This window comes from Asterias rubens, chromosome 1 (assembly GCF_902459465.1).
Source record: "Asterias rubens chromosome 1, eAstRub1.3, whole genome shotgun sequence".
NCBI lineage: Eukaryota > Metazoa > Echinodermata > Asteroidea > Forcipulatida > Asteriidae > Asterias > Asterias rubens.
The window spans coordinates 22,875,371-22,898,518 of NC_047062.1; the positions used below are offsets into that span (position 1 = coordinate 22,875,371).

General features: G+C 40.9%; 1 protein-coding gene across 1 annotated transcript; it reads left to right on the forward strand.

Annotated features, from left to right (window-relative positions):
• Positions 1–602: 602 nt before the first annotated feature.
• Positions 603–22,771, forward strand: LOC117295338. Its single transcript, XM_033777935.1, has 15 exons — positions 603–792; positions 5,546–5,659; positions 8,718–8,855; positions 9,410–9,565; positions 10,745–10,837; positions 11,740–11,856; positions 12,654–12,809; positions 14,164–14,367; positions 14,767–15,285; positions 16,862–17,056; positions 17,966–18,136; positions 18,454–18,543; positions 19,537–19,674; positions 20,565–20,645; positions 21,598–22,771. Exons 1-15 carry the CDS (start codon positions 732–734, stop codon positions 21,969–21,971), a joined length of 2,607 nt encoding a protein of 868 aa, XP_033633826.1. The 5' UTR covers positions 603–731; the 3' UTR covers positions 21,972–22,771.
• The last annotated feature ends 377 nt before the right edge of the window (positions 22,772–23,148 follow it).

Sequence of the window (23,148 nt, forward strand, 5' to 3'; positions counted from 1 at the left end):
AGAAAAAATTGCCCCAAAATTACAGCATCTCTCATCAATCTATAATCATCTCGTTGATTGGTTTGTACGTGCCAGCCAATCACAACACATGGTTCGGGGTTTTCCCCCTTGCGCCCGCGCGGCCGAGTTTCATCACCGATATTTCAGAATAATTCATTTATACTACAGGGATGTTTCTTTCCTCCGTTATTAATTTTATGGTTTAGTTTTAATACCGTTTGGTTCAAACTACTCAATTTTTTAACTGCAACTGTATTTAAAGGTCTCTGAAGATAAAACAGAACAGATAACGATAGAATCTGTTTCAAATACAACAAATTTTAAACCATTATTTCACCCAATATCCATTAGAGAACCTGGGCGCTTCGTGATGTAGAGTAGACGATCGAGGGCGCTAGTGGCACAGGCCCTTTTCGAAACCACACTCCAGATTCGGCTCAGGCTAGCTTGGCCCCCGCGGGTGTTTTGACAACTGCGCGAGCTTTGCGTACGCGCTCAGGGTTTCAGACGAGAGAACGGAACCTGAAGCCGAATAAGCCGAAGTCGTGGTTTCGAAGAAGGGCCCTCGACCACTAAATTCTACCACCTCCATGGTCGGACGACGTCATAATACATTACATCTCGTCTGAGGTAGTTGTTGATGTGAATCTTTTGGCTAATGGTTTGTGAGTTTTAACTCTTTGGTACCTGGTATAAAAAATACATATTTTTGATAGCATTTTGACACAATCATGATGGCAGGTGTATCAGGAGAAAGTAACGGTGTATCACATCAACGCAGAATTGATAAAGGTGAGTGTTGAACATAAATAATGCAGTTTTGTGGTCTACAATCTGAACTCGATTTAGCCAAAAAAGTGTCACTATTCTAAAACTTAAAAACCATGTTAACCCAGTACAGACAGATAACAACGTCAGCCCAACGACGTGGTTGGATTGGACAAATTTGCCTTGGCAGCATTGGTTTGTTCTTCTACACTAGGGAGGAGTAGGTTTGGTCGGGGCTGGTTATCTCGCCCCCTACGTACATAATATATAGCAAGCTCGCCATGTCCTAGCACTCGCCCCCAACAAAGTCGCCCCCAACAAAGTCGCCCCCAACAAAGTCGCCCCCTGCAAAGTCGCCCCCTGCAAAGTCGCCCCTAAGCGGTTTTACAAAGTCCCCCCCTGGCATTGTCACGATGCGCCCCAAACAATTTCGCCCCATGGCAAAGTCACCCCCTAATATTAGTAATAAAGCGCCCTCAGATGTCATTAAGTTTGAAAAAATAATAAGGCTTCTTTAGGTAACGGTTTTGAATTTGCAAGACCCACTATTTTAAATATCGTCTTCTAATACTTTTTAAGTGTTAAACAATATTTGGTTGATTTATTTATTGTTTTTTTCAATTTTTTTATTTTTCATTTAATTGATTAGTTATAATCTTATTAATTAAGGAATTGTTTTTTTGTTTGTGACTGTGTAAAAACCTGGGGCGAGTCGTTTGCTGGGGGCGACTTTTCTAGGGGCGAAATTGCTAACTGCTAATGGGCGAGATTACCAGCGTCAAGTTTGGTGTCGGTGATGACAAACCAATCTGGTGAGCTTGCCTTTAGACATTGTCTGTCATATGAAAAGGCGAAGTGAATGGACCAAAACTATTCCAAATCCTGATTCAATTTCTAATGATTTCAACTTTCAAAACCTAATTGCTCACTCTGTCTAGGGAGTCTTCCTTTAAGTCTTCTTACTAAGTTAAGATTCTATAAGAACTAATCAAAGGAGCTGTTAAATTTGAGCTGTTAAAGTATTCCATCAAGATCAAGACAACATATCTAGATATCATATGTACATGTTCCGTCCCAACTTGATAATCGTCCCAACTATAGTTGGGACTGGTCCCAACTTGAGTGTTAAAGTTGGGGCGTCCCAACTGTCATGGACTGTAGTTGGGATTTCACATAGAGCTCAACAGTGTATGCGTGGATTACTGTACTGTCGGGTACAAACTGTGTAGACTTGATTTCAAGTCTGAGACTGTGGTTATTATCTGCATCATCAGACTGCCGTCCAAACTGTACCAATATTATGTTGACTGTCCCAACTCAGTGTGGATAGGCCTGTGTTGATAATATTTTAGCTGGGTGGTAGTGGTGGTCTCCTCATAGAAGATGGGACAGTTGTTACTCTAGTTGGGACCCCCAGTCACAACTGTAGTAATGACTGTCCCAACTGTAGTGGAGATAGACCAAATTTTATTTATAATATTTTATTTGATAGGGATGGTCTCAACTATAGTTGGGACAGTCATTGGTACAGTTGGGACAGTTGTTACTCTAGTTGGGACCCCCAGTCCCAACTGTAGTAATGACTGTCCCAACTGTAGTGGGGATAGACCAAATTTATTTTATAATATTTTATTTGGTAGAGATGGTCTCAACTATAGTTGGGACAGTTATTGGTACAGTTGGGACAGTCTTTACTAAACTTGGGACCCCCAGTCCCAACTGTAGTAATGACTGTCCCAACTGTAGTAGGAATAGACCAAATTTATTTTATAATATTTTATTTGATAGGGATGGTCTCAACTATAGTTAGGACAGTCATTGGTACAGTTAGGACAGTCGTTACTCTAACTGTAGTAATGACTGTCCCAACTGTAGTGGGGATAGACCAAATTTATATTATAATATTTTATTTGGTAGGGATGGTCTCAACTATAGTTGGGACAGTCATTGGTACAGTTAGGATAGTCACTACTCTAGTTGGGACCCCCAGTCCCAACTGTAGTAATGACTGTCCCAACTGTAGTGGGTATAGACCAAATTTATTTTATAATATTTTATTTGGTAGAGATGGTCTCGGCTATAGTTGGGACAGTCATTGGTACAGTTAGGACAGTCACTACTCTAGTTGGGACCCCCAGTCCCAACTGTAGAAATAACTTGACTGCGCTTGTTCAAGTTGTCTTGGCCCCTATATGCATATTTATTTGTTTGATGCCCACAAGTTCATCTCTATTTGTACAAAGGCTCAAACTGTAACACTGTAATTTTCAACATAAAACTATATTCAGAATTTCTTGAGAATAATTATACTACGCACCGCCACGCTCCAGCCAAAAAAGTACCGTCCCTTAAACTACACTGCTAAACAATTACCGACTTGATTTCAAGACTAGCTCACACCACGAGGCTGTGCACACACGTCAACCACCACCACACACACAGCATACAGCAGGAAACAACCATGGTACCCTGCAATGCGCTGGTACCCTGCATTACTGTCCCAACTAGACGCCCCAACTGTAACACTCAAGTTGGGACCAGTCCCAACTATAGTTGGGACGATTATCAAGATGGGGCGTAACATACACGTTGGCACGACATTGGCAAGCGTCAACTCGGTCGCTGTTGGCATACCGTTGTTGTATCGACGTTGGCAAAGGGTGACAAAGTTTCATATCGGTAACAAAACGTCGGTCCGATGTTTGAAGTGTGTCGGCAAAACCCGTTGTCTTAATAGAAGTTTCATAAGGATTCAGACAAAATATTCCTATCAGTCGTCGCCTGACGTCCGCGGATATTCGGATATTAAAGAATATCCGGTTACTTGGTTGTGATTACAGACAGTGTTGTAGGTCTCGAGACCAGTTCTGCCGGTCTCGTGTCTCGGTCTCGGTCTCGCCACCCTGTGGTCTCGGTCTTGGTCTCGGTCTCGGACCCTTCTGGTCTCGAATATTTAGCTGGTCTCGCTTCGAGACCGCCTTTTCTTACCATTAATGCAACACAGGAAATAATTTGTTAAAAGTTTTTCATCGGGTCCGTTGAAATCATGTTGGGGTGCGAGCTATACACAGGACGTGTTCTTTCCTAACGATTAGTATGTCACTGGAAACTCTACGAACCGTAATGGGAGAGATTGGGAACATCGTGTATTAACCAATAACTCATACCCAGTGCAACCTTATTAGGGTTCGATCAAATTGAGACCGAGTTTTCAGTGCTGTATACAATGTACTACACGTTAGGAAAGAACACGCTCTGTGTATTACGCACTATGTACATGTACATGTACACGTAAAATCACAAACATTGGATTACGGGAATCGCCGCTTGAAAAAAATTGCGTTTCTGAAAATAATAAACAAAACAATACTTTTAGATCACATTTTCTTCAAATACAACAAGATCCCTGAGCCAGTGAACGGAGAAAAAAATCGCGGCCGATGTATGATGGAAACCAGACCAATGTTATGCATGTGTTTTAGAAGCCGCCCGCGTGCCTTCGGTATTTTTTATTTTAATTTGTTTTCGCCCATCAATTTCGTGAGCTCGAAATTCTGTAATCCCGGTCTTTTTTTTCCCCGATCCTCGCTCATTTTTTGTAGCTTACAAATCCGTAATCCAAGTTATTAAAAAAAAATGGCCTAAACACAATTCCAGCATCCTCTGCACCGGTGGAAAGAGTTTTCAGTAGGGGTGGCACTATCATGCGCCCGCATCGTGCTAGACTGTCAGCAGAAATGTTGGGCATGCTGATGTTTTTAAAGTGCAATGAAAAAGTTCTTTAAATTATGCTACAGATAATCAAGGCATTTTTTTTCTTTTTAAGATGTACATTTTTCAACTGACATAATGTACATTTATAATATTTGTTTCACCCAAATAAAGACTTAATTGAAGAATTTTCCCATCGAAAAAATTACATAAATTGCTTTTTCATATTTGTGCTGGGGTGGGGGTCGGGTCATTCATACAAGTTGATGAGGATCCTAAAATAACGTTACATTCTAAGTGCACATGATTGATGTCTGGACCTAGTTGACAAGATTGAGACTGATTTGGTTTTTCTTTTCGATATGAAAGGGAGTCTTGAATACATCCTTTGAAGTAGCTTGGAGTTTACAATTGTTTCACATGTTTATTTGAGGATGAATTGTGTACACAATCACCCATACAGTTTAACAACTTTGCTTGACTCTTTTATTGTGTCTGTTTTCATTAAGGTCTCGGTCTCGGTCTCGGTCTCAGACTTTTATGGTCTCGGTCTTGGTCTCGACCTTCTGGTCTCGGTCTCGGTCTCGGTCTCGGTCTCGAGCCTTCAGGTCTCGGTCTCGGTCTTGGTCTCGAACTGTTGGGTCTCGACTACAACACTGATTACAGAACTATCCGGTTTATAAATAGCTATTCGCGCCATATACGGATATCCGGTTAAGAAAAAAAAGGCATTCGCGGTTACGGATAGGAAAACCTATTCGCCATTAATCGGATATTCAAATTATTCGCCCAGGCCTGGTGTACGCTATCTGGGTACATATCACATTGCATGCTGGCAATTTTATCTTTGACAGGCCAGGCCATCCTCATTTTGCCATGGAAACTTTTAAAGAGCCATCTGTGACCTAGGCAAAGACCAGGGGGCAACAGAGGACATGACCCTCTATGCTCATTGTGTAATTGCAGGCCTTGCATGACCTCATAACCGTTTACCAATTTCATCGTGTGAATGATGTCATTCAGTAATCTCTTGAATAAAATATAATATGGCTTACTGAAATTACAGTCCAAATCGTTCATGCCGGGGAAGATGTGAAGGTGATCCAGCGCCTAGCATTTCTACTTGAAGAGCAGCTGAAACTAGGAGAGCAAGTTGATTATCGTCGTCATTTCAAACAAGGTACATACTTCCCCTCTCTGGAATTTTTTTTATCTGTACAGCTGAAGGGTACTGCACTGTCAGCGATATCCCTATTTATCTTCCAGTACGCGCTAATCCACCAATCAGAAGCTCGAACTACTAGGGGGATAAAAACATATATGCTACGACCTCTGTTTTATATCCTACTTCCTCTGTTTTTATTACACAGTGCGTATTGTGAAATGTCATTTTGTCACGCTCCGTATACGGACAGTGCAAAAATTACATTCTAAACTTTGTGCGCGTGAACTAACGCTCTGAAATTTTAAATTTTGCAAGTTGCAAGTGAGACTGGAAGATAAATTCGTTATCACACGCACGCTCGTGAAATACGAAAACAATATAGTGCGTCTGCGTCCCATATCGTTAGAAGCGCTATATTTTTTTCGTATTCCACTCGCGCTTGTGTGATAACTTATATAAAATATAGAACACAATGCGCTAAATGGTTATATGATAAAACACACTCAGGTTTGTTGTATGGGTTGTTGACCCTTTGCTTGTGTGACATCACAAAGCCCAAATAGCACCCTCACCAAGTCATGATTTAATTCAATTCAATTCAATTCAAAAATGGTTTATTAAAACATGTCTCGAAGTTAAAAACTGAATTGCACATGTCAACATCATAATATTTGGTTGAAAAAATTACATCAAGTAGAAGTTAACAAAGAAAAGGACATTAAACAAGACATTATTATTATCTTTCTGGATCCTTCCCTTTATCCCTTTCCCCTCTCTTTTTCTATAAAATGGATATGTATTTGTCTGTACTTGTTTTATGCCTCTGAAGAAGGTCCGGTTTGGATCGAAAGCTAAGGCCATCTACCCTATTCATTATACCGGGTGTCTCAAAAAAAACTATACACTTTTGAAACGGCTGCCGAATAAAAATAAACGATTCTGGGGAAAACGGTTTTTGTTTATGGATAGCTTATGGTCTCAACTTTCACATGACACCAAAAAGTCTGCAAATAATTCATGATTGTGTGAGCAATGCTCACTTTTGTGAAGGGTTGAAAATAAGGCTGCGCAGGAATTAGCCTTCCCTTTGTGAGAGGTAAGTCCTTTGTAGCTTACACAATTCAATCCAAGATTTCGGCTACTTCAGGTCAATGGGTAACCTGAAGAATAAGTAGCCAACATCTTTGACATTCCTGTTTTCAAAAAAACGTATTATTGAACAATCTTTGTACATAATCCCCATCTGATTATTAAGAAAAACCAATGAAATGTTCAACTCATCTTACAATAACTGAAATGCGGGATGAAGGTTTTTATTCAAAGTCACATGTTAAAAAACAAACACAGTTTGTAACATGGAAATTGCTACATGTACCAACACCCCACCGCGACTCACATGAAGACACCACTGAGTCTACCCGGAAAAGTTACAATGCTACAAGAACAAAAATGCATTTCCTGTTCACTTATGAATATATAAAAAAGAAATGGTTTAATAAACCATAAACTTCACTCAGCAAACCAAATCTGATCGATTTGAGCATGAATTTATTACATCACCCTCAATTTTGTAAGCTCTCAAGTTGGAAGGCTAATTCCTGCGCAGCCTTATTTTAAACACTTCACAAAAGTGAGCAGTGATCACCCAGCCATGAATTATTTTCAGAATTTTTGGTGTCATATGAAAGTTGAGACCATAAGCTATCCATAAACAAAAACCGTTTTCCCCAGAATCGTTTATTTTTTATCCGGCAGCCGTTTCAAAAGTGTATAGTTTTTTTTGAGACACCCGGTATAATGAATAGGGTAGATGGCCTTAGCTTTCGATCCAAACCGGACCTTCTTCAGAGGCATAAAACAAGTACAGACAAATACATATCCATTTTATAGAAAAAGAGAGGGGAAAGGGATGAAGGGAAGGATCCAGAAAGATAACAATAATTTCTTGTTTAATGTCCTTTTCTTTGTTAACTTCTACTTGATGTAATTTTTTCAACCAAATATTATGATGTTTCAAAAGCCATTTCAAAAGTGTATAGGTTTTTTTGAGACACCCGGTATGTATACATTGTCAAAAATACAAATTGGTAAAAAAAACACAGTATGCACAATTATTAAGGCCGAGTTATAGTCGGTCGTGCGATGGTCGGGCGTCGGAAATCTTGACGCGCGATCATAAAAAGACACGTTTTTTAGGCCTCAGTCTTAGGATTGCGCGCAAGATTTCCGTCGCGCGACCGACTATAAACCGGCCTTTATATATACACACAGAAATTGAGCAAATGAAGTAATTGTGATTCAGTAATTAGACGATCAAAACACTTATTTTAGTCATGTGAAATCAGCGGTTAGCTTAGTAGGATTTAAACCCACAGCCTTGTAGTTGCATGTCCTGTACAGTCTTACAACTGGACCACTGTTGTTGTGGTGATTAGAGCCAGAATCGGGGTTCAAGTGTTCCCATGCTGTAGGACACACTTTCATACTTCTACCGTTTTGAGGATCCCAGAAAGAAACTGTGCCCATGTCTGAATTGACGGCTATGGCTAGATTTCTGCATCCTCATGCATTGAGGTATAGTATGTCCTTTGCAACACTGGGCCGTAGATGTAGCCACAAAGTCGGGTATGGCCTAAGGTCTACTCATCTTCCTTTAGCATCAAGCTTCATCACCATGGGCTTTTCTCAAACCTCGGCTTGGGCTCCCACTTTAGGCTCCAGGCTTCGTCTGCTCCGTCTGCGTGCAATGGACCGATCCGGCCTGTCAATCAAACTGTGCGCGTTCACCCATTTGACCAATCATAGCAATGATTGTGGTCAGACAAACTCGGTCATGCGTGCGCGTATATTTGGCACGCGCAGCAAAATCGTGCAGAATGTCATTGGGAGTGCTCGTACACGTGTCTTGCTCACATGCGCTGTGGGCAGAGCTTAGTGAAAAGCCGGAACGGTCCATATGCGCTGCTCCCAAAATGCAGCTTTAATGCTGAGCTGCGTTTCCACTGCGTACGCTACGCGCGGAGCCGGAGCCCAAGCCCAGGTTTGAAATGAGAACTGTTTTTTTTCCCTGTAGAGTCATTAACAAAAATAGCAAATCACATTGCTGATGTCATCTCCAATGGGTCAGAGGATAAGGGAGTGGTCTTGGTTTTCAGTGAAAAGTTCAACAGTGTTGTTTCAGCAAATCCTACAGCCCGCGACAAAATTAAAAGTGAGTCTACAAATAGTTTGTTGAATTTATGGTACTGTAATTTAAGTATTGTATTTTGAACAGAAAAGCAATGTGCTCAGACAGATGTAGCCTAAACGCATGTAGAAGTAAATAGGTCATTGCTAAATCTTAACAACAGCATTTTTGCAAATTCTTGGGACAAAGTATGCTGTCAAAACCTCTTGCATTGATACAAGTTCTGTGCATTTTAAAATGAATTTTAAATAAAAAGCAATGTCTTAGACAGATGTGGCCTAAATACATGTAGAAGTACATGTCATTGCCAACTCTTAACAATACCATTTCTGTAAATTGTTTGGACAAAGTATGCTGTCACTCAAAACCTCTTCCGTTGATACAAGATAAATGAATTTTCCAAAATGAGTTTATGTGGGTTTTTTATCCTGAAGGCCATGTGAAGACCCAATCCTGCAACTGAAGAGTGTTATTGTTTGTGTTTCAAAACACACTCCTACATGTTAGCATGTTAGTATTGTAATATTTTCTTGTTTGTTTTGAAACAAGCTTGTGTTTTCCTTCCTTGTACATACTAGATATTCTTTCCCGAGAAAGACACCTACTGAAAATTGCAATGGTTTCTGTTGGATGTTCCGTTGAGCCATTTTTCAAGCCCTGCATCAGTCTGAGCAGTTATATCGCCAAATTGGAGGATGGCACAGTAGCAGAAGCCATCTACAAACAGTGGTTCGGTGAGTTTTCTCAGTATTTAATAAGGGAATCAATGTGTGGTGAAGAGGTTTTCAACTAGTGGTTTAATCCCAACGAGGCCTGGTTCTTGATAATTTTACCGAGACAAAGTCGAGGTAAATTATAAAGAACCAGGCCTCGGCGGGTTTAAACCACTAGTTGAAAACCGATTCAACACACTTTGATTCCCATTCATAAATACCTTTTCGGTCAAAAACATCATCACTTTTTGGTCAAAAAGTAAAGTAAATGCAAAAATTATAATTGTTAAATGAATTCTTTCAACACAACACCCCTCCAGCTATGAAATGGTAAAGCCCTCCGCTGCCCCCGGCTAATTAACTCCTTATGAGGGAATGCTGTGCGCGTTGCGCGTATCGCGTGATGTGGCACAACTGTTTCAGCTGTTGCTCTCAACCAATAGGAATGAAGAAACTGTCTTATAAGAACAGGTGCAAGGTCGCGTGTCACGCCCATGAATTAACACTTTTTACCAGTCATGAACAAAGGTTTATACACACCCATGTGACGCGCTCTCCACCAATAGGAATAGCGAAACTGTCTGAGGTATTTATGAATGAACGGTTAAAGCCCGGTTCATAATAATAATAATTGCGGCTTCTTATATAGCGCACATATCCATCACCCAGTAACGCTCCTGGCGCTGTAACATAGTATTTTCTGCGAGATGTTGGACTTTGTTTGAATTATGAGACCTAATTCTGATAGCACCATGTAATGCTTTACAAGATGCTGTGGCGCAATTTGCTGCCGATCAGACCAGGAACATCGGGGCGAACCCCTTCTCTTATCGAGAAGTGTACTGGGTTCTTTTACATGCATTACATAACACATGGGACATAACACATACTTCCTTCCAATGCAAATGCGATACGAAGTTTGATGTCAGATGGCTGCTTTCACAGCAAATGTTTCGTAGCAGTTACTGTCGTGAATTGTTCAGTGTGAATTTGTGACGCCAAAATTTGCTTCGCATTCGCCGGAAGTATGAATCCGGCTTAACTTTTTTTTCTCTGTTTTTACCCTCTACCCTCTTTAACCTTTTCCATCTCTAATCCTGCTGATCATGATGGGCATCAAGTCTGGTGCAGTAAATCACTCAGACGAGGCTTTCCATGAATACAAGTTTTGATTTTACATTTGATTTTACTTTTCTACAGGACCGAAAGCTCAACTGACTTCCCAGGCCGAGATGAGCAGGAATGGTTTGGTCAACCTTGATGCTGCCCAGGACAACTATGCTCCTTCAAAAGGTAGGGATAGTAGAAATGTATCAGAAAAGATTATATATAAAATAGTTTTAATATAATTATATTTATCATGAGAAAGACTCTGTATACCGTACTATAGGTCATTTTTTGGGTAGTAAGCAGATGCATCAATTTTTTTCAAAAGAATATATTTACAAGATTTTGTTAGCTTTGAGAAACTGTGCTAGGGTTTTTATGCACCGAAATACTAGCTAAAATCTATGGCAAACTTTGTACAGATCCCCTTGCCATGCTACCTTATTTTTAATTTGGCTCAAAAAGAAGCGAAACGGAGAGCTAAACTCCTTATAACAAACCAGCCATACGCCACTCACAGTCGTGTTACTTTCCTACAACATTGGAATAAAGGAATAATAATAATAACAATAATAAAAATGAATTGATAAAGCGCCTTATGCTAGGCCACAAAGCGCATAAAGACACTGGACACTATTGGTACTTGCCAAATACCAGTTTTCTCACTTGGCGTATCTCAACATATGCATAAAATAACAAATCTGTGAAAATTTGAGCTTAGTTGGTTGTCAAACTTGCGAGATAATACTGAAAGAAAAAACACCTTTGTCACATGAAGATGTGTGCTTTCAGATGCTTGATTTCCAGTCCTCAAATTCGTGAAAAATTACGTTGAAAATTTTAGTGAGAAATTGCCTCTTTCTCAAAAACTATGTTACTTCTCCCCATTACTCTTTACCAAGTAAGGTTTTATGCTAATAATTATTTTGAGTAATTACTAATAGTGTCCACTGCCTTTAACACGAAAGAGGAATGACCTCCCCCCCCCCCCCTAAAAAAACACACCAATAATTCTTAAGACCTGGAGGGGCAAAATAAATGACAGTTCTCTTTTTTATTTGACTGTTTTTTTTCTTCGTTTTTTTCAGTGAAAATAATCCATGCCATGACAGACCCAGAGACTAAGACACACCAGCGCCGCCTGTCCGATGCAATAGATGCAGTGGTAGACCCAGAGCAGACCACCAGCTCCAGAATCAAGTTCGGTAAGTTTAAAAATGCGATTGAATCTTTTAGAAAAGAGAATAACAAGTGTCCCGAACCTCCGATTATCTACTCCGCGGCAGTAGAATAAAGCAAGACAGTTCCCTAAGAACAACTCTACCTGGCAAGTAGATACACACATGGTGTTACCGCAAACCAAATATACATTGATACCTCACCATGCAATGCCTCAAATCCTATAAACACCCTCCTACTCGCCCAGTGCATTGACCGAATGTTTGAAGCCATATAGCTGCATGGTTTTTTTCAATGGCGCCACACAGTGCACAGAACATTGCATGTGTGTAGGCCTACTGTGTAATATATGCATTCACCACGAGGGCCCAATTTCATAGAGCTGTTAAAGCAGAAAATATCGCTTAAAAAAATCTGTGCTTAGCAATAATGAGCAGGATACCTGTCACACAAAATGTACACGTGACATGGAATTTAGGCTGGTAACCTTTTTCTGGTAAGCATAGGTTTGCTTTGCTGAGTGTATTTTTGTGCTTAAGCAGCTCTGTAATACTGCAGGCTGGCATAGTTTATCTGTCATAGTCGAACAGTACACAGGTTTAAGGGCTTCTGCTGACAAAGTTTGACCCACTTTTTTAGGTCGTGAACCAGTCACAGATGGTTTTGATGACATGGTAACCTTATTCTAGTAAGCACAATTGTTTCGTGCGTAGTTACTTTCTTGTGCTTAAGCAGCTCTATGAACTCTAGATGTGTGTATGTACATGTAAAACAAAAATTCAAAAGCCATAGGTTTTGAGTTTCACATTGTTTTTCTTTGCAGTCTCTGATCAAAGCATTGCCCGGACTGTGCTGGGTGATTTGGAATGTTTCCAGTGCTGTTCAGGATCCATGCCCAAGGTCCATGCAGTGTTCGTTTGGTGTGAAGTCATGCTAAATGCTCTGAAACAAGATACTGAAGCCAAACAAAAAGTTGTGGGTGAGTAACGTTCTGTCAGAGCCAGTGTTGTAGCCACAGTAGTGGGTGGTGCCGGGCGGGCGTGCCCAGAGCTAGCAAATTTCACCCAGCACCCTTGAGCAAAATACACTGTGCTGCCTAGCACAGATTTCCCCCAGATTGCACTTCAGCAATAATGGCCCCCATATCTAAACATTAATAATTTTGTTGAACCGATCACCCTACATGGACTAATTTGAGTTTAGAGTCAACCACTCATTGGTTTAGCTACATGACAGGTCGGAGCCTATTTTTGTCTACTTAAAATAATGTTTTTATCAATATTGAGTAATTTTATTATAATGTTATATATTGTTATATTTATATTCATATTTAAATTTATATTTATACATAGTTTTAACGGTTCCTGTAAGTGGCGGCTTTCCGCTGTTGGATGTCAATAAATAAACAGAAATAAAAAATAACTTGGGAGCTGGGAATGAGGGTGCTTGAATTTACCTTTGACCTTTGTCCTTTATTCTTTAGACCATAATGCTCAAGCAACATCTTAGAAATATACTGCCACGCATCTTGGTAAACTGAGTAGCGTTAACAAATAAATCAAGCTGCCCATGCTTAGTTGACTTCTAGCTTTGGCAGGTTTCATAGCTGTGTAACGCATTGTTCCATGTTACCGTAAGATCATTAGAATAACTAAAATGCTGCAGGAGCTCAAATGGGATCTGCTTCAAAGACGCAGCAGCATAGCTAGACTTACTACAGTTTACAAAGAAACTCACTCCATAACTCTGTCCAACAGAGAACAATACCAATCTGGAAATCACTCCTGACACAAGTCAAAACAGCCCCTGATGGTAATAATTTGAAGTCACTCCTTGAAAAATTAAGTAAGAGCTTGCATGCATTAGGGTATGCAAGTTTATAGCCCAGTAAGCTGGTTTGTGCAGTAAAGAAATGACAAGTCAAGAGAGTGAACATTTGTAGAGCCAACATCCCTTGGGACATAAGGTTTATCGCGAATAGCAAAATATCAAGAGAGGCGCTGTTGAACCCACACAAAGATACAGGCCATGCGTGCGCATGTCGTGGTTGACAACATACACCGCGGTAGCAAAGGCCCCATCTGCCTAACCATAACGCATGGCGGTTCTGAATCGCAATCAACCTTATGGCGCAAGATTGATTGATTGTTCAATTGATTGATTTACTTAAATCAGATTGTTTTTAACAATGAGTTATGTAAAATCCTTCTGCAGTTTTTGAAGTAAAAGACATGAAGAATCAGTGAGAAAAAAAACCAAAACTTTAATAGAATAATAAGAAGGAGAAGAGCACCATACCAAAATCAAAACTATTTGTTGGTATCCCCCTGCAGACATCGTGTGCCGGGACACCAGTCAGCAGAAACTGTATGCCCACTTCCTCATCGGTGTGACCCGACAAGAGATATCAACATTCAGTCGAGGGCTCTCACAGTTCCTGTCTAGGCACGGCCACATTGTCGTTCTCGAAACCTTCAGCAGCCACAGGCCTGTGAATTACGAGCCATTCGCCCAAAACTTCCTGAGCATCTGGGCAGGTATGGCGACCCCTTAGAAACTTTCACCGGCGTTGCTTTTTTTAGGTTGTGCGTCCATGTCAGGGCTCGAACTTTACACCGGACCAGGGTCAGGGTTGGGCCAGTAAGCTTAAGGCTGCACAACTCCGGCTATTTCATGTTTTGGGGTGGGTTTTTTAAAATAAAAATACCTCAATGTGTAATACATGAATCTTTAAGCAGCGCATTGTATTTCTGGAAAATGCGCTATACAAGTCTTTCTTTTTATGTGTGGGGGGGGGGCGGTCTATTGGCAATTGTTGTAAGGAAGATCTTTATAACGAAATAATTTGTTTCCTCATTGGAAAATTATGTGTACTTTTATGATGACACATTAACCAACATTATTAAAACATGTGTGAACTGCTTCATCCCCCTCAGGCCTACAGAAGGTTCCCAAAGACCCAGAGGAGTCTCTGGACCCAACCATGAACTCACTAGAATCCCTGGAGTTTCCTCTCACAATCCAGTCCCATCCCCACCAGAACAAAAAGGGTGATCGCCTGGTCATGAACAACAGCTCCATCTCGCAAAGTGAGGCCGTCCGCACCCAGCAGATGGGTAAAGGGTTCAGTGATAAGAACCCTTCCTTCGACCCACAGGAAAGGATGGTGACATCCAATGGATCCTTCGATCCTCGGCTTGGGAAGGTGATGAAGTACCCCGAAGAGTTCCAGTCGGACGGCCGCTCCAATCTGCATGAGAACTCAAGCCGCCACCACACTCTGCATGGCCTGAGTTCAGCTGACCCCAGTTTAGCCAATCGGGAGGCGGTGCCTATCAGGCAGCCGACGAGTAATGTTGACGGGAAAAATAGAATGGCGACCGGTAGCATTGAGTCCGTTTCGATGAACTGTGTCACCGGGCCAACCATGAAGAATCCACCACCGTCAAGTGAAGGTATATTCCATTTTATAAGCCATTTTGAGATATAGCGGACACATTCAAATGACCCTACATTTTATATTTATTTGTTCAATTTTTATAAAAACTTTACAAAGGAATGAACAGTATGACAACCGATAGGGTTGAATTGCACTAGAACATGTACAATACAAGAGTTTCTTAAAAAGTAGCTACTTTAGGTTTGGGTAAATTGTCTGTAAACACCCCAAACCAAAAAGTGCACTCATATATAATGTCCACCAAACCTCAAAAAGGCTTATATAGGTTTGACTGAGAAACCACATGTAGATAAATAAAGGCTAAATAAAACGCCGTTGGTTTCCCTCCCTCCCCCAGTCAAACAACTTGTCAATTCCTCTCTACTATAGTTTCTCTGAAAATGAAGATCTAACGGTAACCATTTTGCCACCATCTCTAGTTCCCTGTCTTGAACTCTTAATTGTTAATACTGATCCTCAATATGCCCAAACAGCACCAGACTTGTTTTTCCTTCCATCTTCAATTCAGCTTAGCTTTTGTGATTTTAAATATCTGGATATTCACACAGATCTGCATTCAAACACAGTTTGAGTGACTGCGCCTTTTCTTTTTCGTCCCCCCAGAATATGGAACAATCTTTCCAACAACATCAGACAATTACCTACAATACATTTTCTAAAGACACCACTCAAATCTCATATGTTTAAAAAGAGCTTACTGTGGCGTGTCATGGCCTAGCAGTTTAGAGCATTGGATTCAAACTCTCGTGTTTCTGATCAGCAGAGTGTGTGGGTTTGAGTCCCAGTCGTGACACTTGTGTCCTTAAGCAAAATAATAATAATAATAATAACCCGTTTTTATATAGCGCTTTTCACACCCGGAGGGCGTCCCAAAGCGCTTCACATTATTACCCCTGGTCACTGGGCCTTAATTCACTCCTTAAACCATCTCAACTCCCTGGTGGGGAGTATGCAGCCTGTGCAACATTAATATGCGCTACTCGGCTAAATCAATCACAAGAACCATCTCTGCCCTCACAGGTACCCATTTACCCGTGGGTGGAGAGAAGCAATTATAGTTAAGTGTCTTGCTCAGGGACACAAGTGTCATGACCGGGATTCGAACCCACACTCTGCTGAACAGAAGCATCAGAGCTTGAATTCGGTGCTCTTATCCGCTCGGCCACGACACCCCATAAAGACACTTAACCATGATGCTTCGTCCTTCTGATGGGACAAAAAGCCGTTGGTCCTGTGTATTGTATAACCCATGATAAAGAACCTAGTGCACTTATCAAAAAGAGAAGGGGTTCGCTCTGGAGCTCCTGGTTTGTTTGGCAGCATATTGCTTTGTAAACCATTACATGGTGCGAAGGATTAGGTCTAGTAAATTCAAACGTAGTCATACCTTGCAGGAAGTACTGTATATATGCATGTATGACACCGGGAGCATCACTTAGTGACGGATATGCACACTACATAAGAAGCCACTGTTATTTTTATTACTGTATGGCGCCATGAGCAATGATCTTTGGAATATAGCGCCATTTAAATGTTACGATTGATTGATATTCTGTTTGAATGGCCCACAGATAGATGTGCCGTTTCCCTCCCACCCAGTGGAGGGCAGCAGATGGGTCAACAGCCCAGCTCTCGTGTACCTGGGCAATGCTATGGTAAGAACAAAGTTGCAGCGAGCGGCTTCCTATCATTTAGTGTGTATGGAAGTTCAACGAGATCAGATTCGTCCATGAGCCAAGGTGGTGTGGACCAACCATCAACCTTAGGTATGTAGTCAATTTCTATCTCAGGCTGTGTCTTATCAGGCACTGGACACTATTGGTAATTACTCAAATTAATTGTTGGCATAAAACCTTACTTGGTAAAGAGCAATGGAGAACTGTTGATAGCATAAAACATTGTGAGAAACGGCTCCCTCTGAAGAAGCGTAGTTTTTGAGAAAGAGGTAATTTCTCACTCAAATATTAAAAGACTTCAGGCCTGAAGCCTTTTCTAGTCATCTGAAAGAAAGCAACCCAGTTTGTTTTTTAATTTGGCTCATTCAAATCAATTTATTTATTTCAGCACAGTTTAAAAGTAAAAAGTGAAATTGTTTTCCCTGTGTGCATTTAAAACATCTTGTCTCCTTGTTTGTAGTTTGTCTGTCTAGGCTGTCTTCTACAAGCCTTGGCCTTATCAGACTGCCTCATACCCTTGTTATTTTGGTATACATAGATTTACTCTTTTCCCTCCATCTTCTGTGCTTACTATTTTGCTTATTTATGTAGTCTCCTGACGATGACTAGAACAAGCTCGTCGAAACGTTGAGACCAATTCAAGAACTGACGTCGCGCTAGTGCAGTTTATTACGATCCTATAAGCTAAAGTAGTAGTCCCAGCCAACTTTCTAAACCTTCCGCCCGGGTAGTAATTAAAAAGAATTGAGAAGTTTCCCGAACATCCGATAAATCCACTCCGAGATAGTAGAATAAAGAAAGACAGTTCTCTAAGACAAACTCTACCTTGCAAGTAGATACACACATGGTGTTACCGCAAACCAAATACATATTTATGTAAAGTTGAGTTTGATGTTATGAATTGTTGGCATGCAAAGTAAAAGCAATGTTTAGAACACTCCTACTGGCAACTTGGATAATGTTTCTTTCCTTCTTTTTTTTTATTTTGATGAAAAATAGCTTGCTCGAGAGACCTGGGTGTGTCCGCCAGCGACAGCCCTCAGCAGGGACATATACTGTCCGTCGGGGACAACCCAATAAGGATTGCGTCGTCAGATTACGAGGGGCTATCAAGTGAAGCTGCTCACGAGTTGGACGATGAGCTGCGAACAGTGCATACAACAAGCCTTGGTGAATATGTGTTGCTGCCCTAAAAAGAACTGATCCGTTGACCACTATAAAGTACATGAGTAACAGTATGTGGTCCAATTTCCTACAACTGCTTGAGTACAGAAAGGTGCTAAGCACGACAAATTTACGCTTACCAGAATATTGTACTCATTTCTGCTCAGCAGAAAAACTGTTTATCAATGTGTTCTGCTTGAGCAGCTCTATGAAAATAGGTCCAGGCATGTTTATACCAAGGTATTTTGGCCAACCCTAGTTACTCCATATTTAGACTGTAGAACTAACAGAGTGGTTGTTTTGTTTTGTGTGTTTTTACATAGGTCCTGACTCCTCACTGAGGAGCGATTTACAGAGTTTGCCAAACTCTGACATCACAGGCAGTGCTAGTGTTGTACAAAGCGACCGTACAGGTGAGAAACCCATGCCAAAGCAACAAAGTTGATCATGTTTTGAATATTGTATTAAAGTAAAACAGATATGTGTTGTGTTAATAATAATATAATAATAATAAGACTTGTAATGCGCACATATCCACCCTGCTGGGTGTTCAAGGCGCAGTGAAACCAAAAACAAAACAAAAAAACAAAACACACACAAAGAAAAACAGACACAACAAAATTAGTCATTGAAAACCTGTGACATAAGATAAGTTTTGAGAAGAGACTTGAATTTTGCGGTACAAAGACAAGATCGAAGATTAAGTGGTAGAGAGTTCCAGATGCGTGGCGCAACTGAAGAAAAAGACCTGTCACCCCATGAGTGTCGAGACTTGGGTTCAATGAGGAGAAGCATAGAACTTGATCGAAGATTCCTTGATGAAGTGTAAACTTGAAGCAGTTCAGAAATATAGTGGGGAGCCTTGCCATTAAGAGCTTTGTGGACAATGAGCATCAGCTTGAAGATATGCCTTTTAAAAGATGTGATTGTTGCTGGCAACTATTTAAATGTTTTAACAAAAGTTGGTGAACTCCTCATTATTTTGTTTGTAAAAGCACCATTGGTGTTTGGAGTAGTTTTCAACTACAACTATGAGCAAGTTTGAGTGTGCCCTAGGGTTAACTTAAGGTTGACTATTTTGACTCGAAACCCGGGCTGGTCAACCATTGGTTGACTATCGTGGTTGACCATTTGCAACCAGAATCTGGGCCATGGTTCCTTCAATTGTCCCTAGCCAGTTCCATGCGTGTAAAGCTCAGAAGGGAATCAGTGACACTATAGCAAAAAGGCGGAAGGCAATAGAGTGTTGTAGTGGCACATATTTGTTAACTTCCAAACGAGTTGTTCGAGTTCGTGCGTCGCTGCGCATGTACGTTGTTGGTCAGTGATCAATCATGGGTCAACTAAATGTGCGCACCCCAACTTGCTCTATGCTTTACAGTAAAGCAATCATTTTTCTCTCCAAGGTACTGGAACCATGCCCTCGGACGTCAGCAGCTGGACATGCGGGCAATCTGATGGACGTCAATCGGTGTCGTATAGGCAGCCTGAAAATACAGACAGAGTCCTGTCAGCACCTGAGGGGAGAAATCCGTTGCGAGAGGGTAGGCATTTTATTTTGGCTTTCATTTTTTGTGGTCTTTTTTGTGGTCTATCTGTGAGGGTAGAGATTGTTGATTTGAACGATTAGCAACCTGTGTGTGGAAGTGTCGTGGCCGAGCGGTTAAGAGCACCAAATTCAAACTCTGGTGTTTCTGATCAGCAGAGCGTGGGTTTGAATCCCCAGCCGTGACACTTGTGTCCTTAAGCAAGACACTTAACCATTGCTTCGTTTGGATGAGATGTATAGCTGTTGGTCCCATGTGTTGTGTAAGACATGTAAAAGAACCCAGTGCATTTATCCAAAAAAAAGAAGAGGTTAGCCCCAGTGTTCCTGACTGTGGCTGCTGTATGCGCCTAGCACCTTGTAAACCCTTTAAGGTGCTACATAATTGGGTCTCAGAATTCTTTACTGCAATAACCTATCTTTCTGAAAGTTTGTATATACTCAGCGTTTTGAGTACCTTGTTTGGTAGATACGTGCGCTGTATAAGACCTTTTCTTGATATTATTATTGATTATTATTATACTTCAGCGCTCAATGAGCAGAAATGGTTATAGTGTACACTGTTTTGAGGGGCCCACTTGGCTTGAAAAATTGCATAATACATGCTGTTATTATTTAACAAAGCCATGGCTTGAGTGAAGTGTACCAGACTGACCAGTCCTCAAGAGACCTTTATCATGGTGGGGCCACCTTGAATTTCTCCAATTTGAATCAATTTATCCAAACCGAGGCGGGAAGAAAAAAGATAGTCTGGTTCCCTTTTCAGTGCAGTGAATTCTGGCATTCCTTACTGTGACTGTATAAAAGGAACTTGACCAAAATGGTCGCAGCAGGATAAAGGTCTATCACACCCGTTTGGTGTTCATGGATTTTTTGTTTGGTGCACAGGAGCTGCTTGTGGATCTTGTGGATCAGTGAGTTTGCCGTTTCCAGGAGCAGCTACCAACGCTGCACAGAACAGCTTTCCAAGTAAGTGAAATATGTGTCAGTACTAAGATAAGGAAAAACCTTCTGCTAGAAAAACCTTTTTGATCTAAACCTGGATAAATCGGGCCTTATACTTCATGGAGGCAAAGACTCAAGGCCCTCTAGTCATTGCCTTGGTGCCCTTGAAATGCTCCAGCAGAAATGTACAATTTCCTCATAGAGTGCCCTTTACAGACAAGAAAATGCCATGGTGCCCTTGCCCTTTCAAAACCAAAGCATACAGACCTGAACAGTCTTCTCCTACCTCCTGGAACATTTGATATAATTTCATCATTTGACAAACATTATTAAAACTCGCCTGTTTGCAGTAGTGCAATAAATATTATTGTCTTTCTATATTTGCCGAGCGCCATTTTCTATATGGAATGGCACAACATAAATCCTATCATTATAACTAAGGCCCTTTTCGAAACGATGGCTTCGGCTTTGGATTCAGCTTCAGGCTCCATCCTCTCGTCTGAAGCCCTGAGCGAGTACGCAAAGCACACACAGTTATCAAAACAACTGCAAGGCCAACCTAGCCTGAGCCGAATCGAAAGCCAGAGCCATGGTTTGAAAAGAGCCTAAGTGATGTAGCCTTGGTAACTGTATTTAAACTAAAATCTCAACTAAAATCTGAGACTTTGGTATGACAGATTGCAAAGACTAATGCCAGTGATGGAGAAAGTTGAGCATGATCAGGTGAATTGTTCCTCAAAGAAGGGGTAGCAGAAGTGAACAATTTTGTTCACCCCATGTTGTTTTGGTGCGGGATTTAATTTCCTTAAAGAAAATGTTTATTATTTGATCTCTTCGACTCGTGTTAGGAATGATATGGTTAAACTCCTTCATGATAGTAATGATTGAACTAATCAAATATTAGGGTTTATAACCAATTTGATTTATCGTAAAGAAAGAAAGAATTGACTTCAATTGCTTTTGGGTTGTGATCCAGGTGTGAACAGTGTGCAGTCACAGGTTGACAATGGTGACCTGCTGGGAAATATAGACCAGCCGGCACCAGAAGATACTCTCCTGAGCGACTTACACCATGCGCTCATAAGAAGTTTGAAGATTCGTCTGGATCCCCCCAAGCAGACCGTTGCCGACTGGCAGGACGTCGCCAGCTACTTTGGCGTTGGCAATGTCCTCATCACCTTCTGGAAGGGCCAGAAATCGGATAGTTCCCCGACTGAGCAGTTACTGACGTGGCTCAAGGCCGAGAAACAACACCTGACCGTCAAGGACTTGAAAGACGCCCTGGAGAAAGTCAAGCGTCGAGACGTTTTGAGGTTTCTGGAAAAGGAAGGGTATGGAGCCTCCGTTTGAAGGTTTGGTTTGTCAGAGCTGTTTGTGTTTCTTTTTGCATTAATAATAATAATGATAAACTATAAGGTGCTTTAAATCCATGACTCATTCTCAAGGCAGTGTCAAATTTGAAATGGCACAAAAAAAAAAGAGAAAAAAATCATTTAGTTTAACACCTGATGACGTCATTAGAGGCACTGAAAACCTTTGGTAAAAGTGTCCAGTTGTGTGAGTTTTGCAATGCAGACTTATTTATGGGGTGCAATTGTCTTACATTTGAGTTACTTAAGTTGCCAACATTATTGTCAGAGTAATTTACAGACATGGGAACCACTGCAGAAAGACTGCCAAAAAGTGCTGTCATCAAGCTTCTTCTTATTGCGACAAAAATGGGGGAAATAATAAAATGTTAGAACAAACTCTTTTTGGCAACATGTCAAACATTGTACTATATTCTTAAACAAGTGAACATAATATTTAAATTGTATAATTATAAATTTGAAACCAAGTATGTGACTTGGCTTGGTAAGGTTGTTTCCTTTATTGACAAATCTTGTGGATGATTGTTTGATGACACATTCATAAATACCCCAGACATTTTCTCTACTCCTATTGGTGGAGAGCGCGTCACATGGGTGTGCATAATTCTTTTGTTAATGCACACTGGAGCTCTGTTTATGCACACTGAGCTGGCTTCCACGTATCGGGTGCGTAAGATTACCACGTGGAATGCGCAAATCATAGCTATCAGCGCGTAATCTAAGCGCGCGCAACCCACGCGCCACGAACAGATTCTTCACAAAGTTTTGGAAAAAAATTATTTCAAACTGCGAATTTTCAATTGTTAAAGTGTCTATAACTGTAGCTGGGGCAAAAGGGCATTTATGAATGGGAATAAATAAGTAGTGACTCATTCTTCAACGTCTGTTTAAAAACCTTTCAGGGTCGTGTGCCTTTATCACACGGCCGCCGACCATGCCAGCTTTAAACGTACCCTTAAGAACTCGTCGCTACCCTTTTATTCCCTTAATCGAAAGGCACTTTCCTAAATTCCACACGAAACACAAGCTGAAGGCCAGGAATAGATTTGTCCTTTAATGTTGTGCATTATCCGTTCCAATCAAGCGTGATCAATTTGAATTATGTCTGGTACAAGTGAATTGCTAAATTTAAATGTGCATGATGTTGGGGCCCTGGG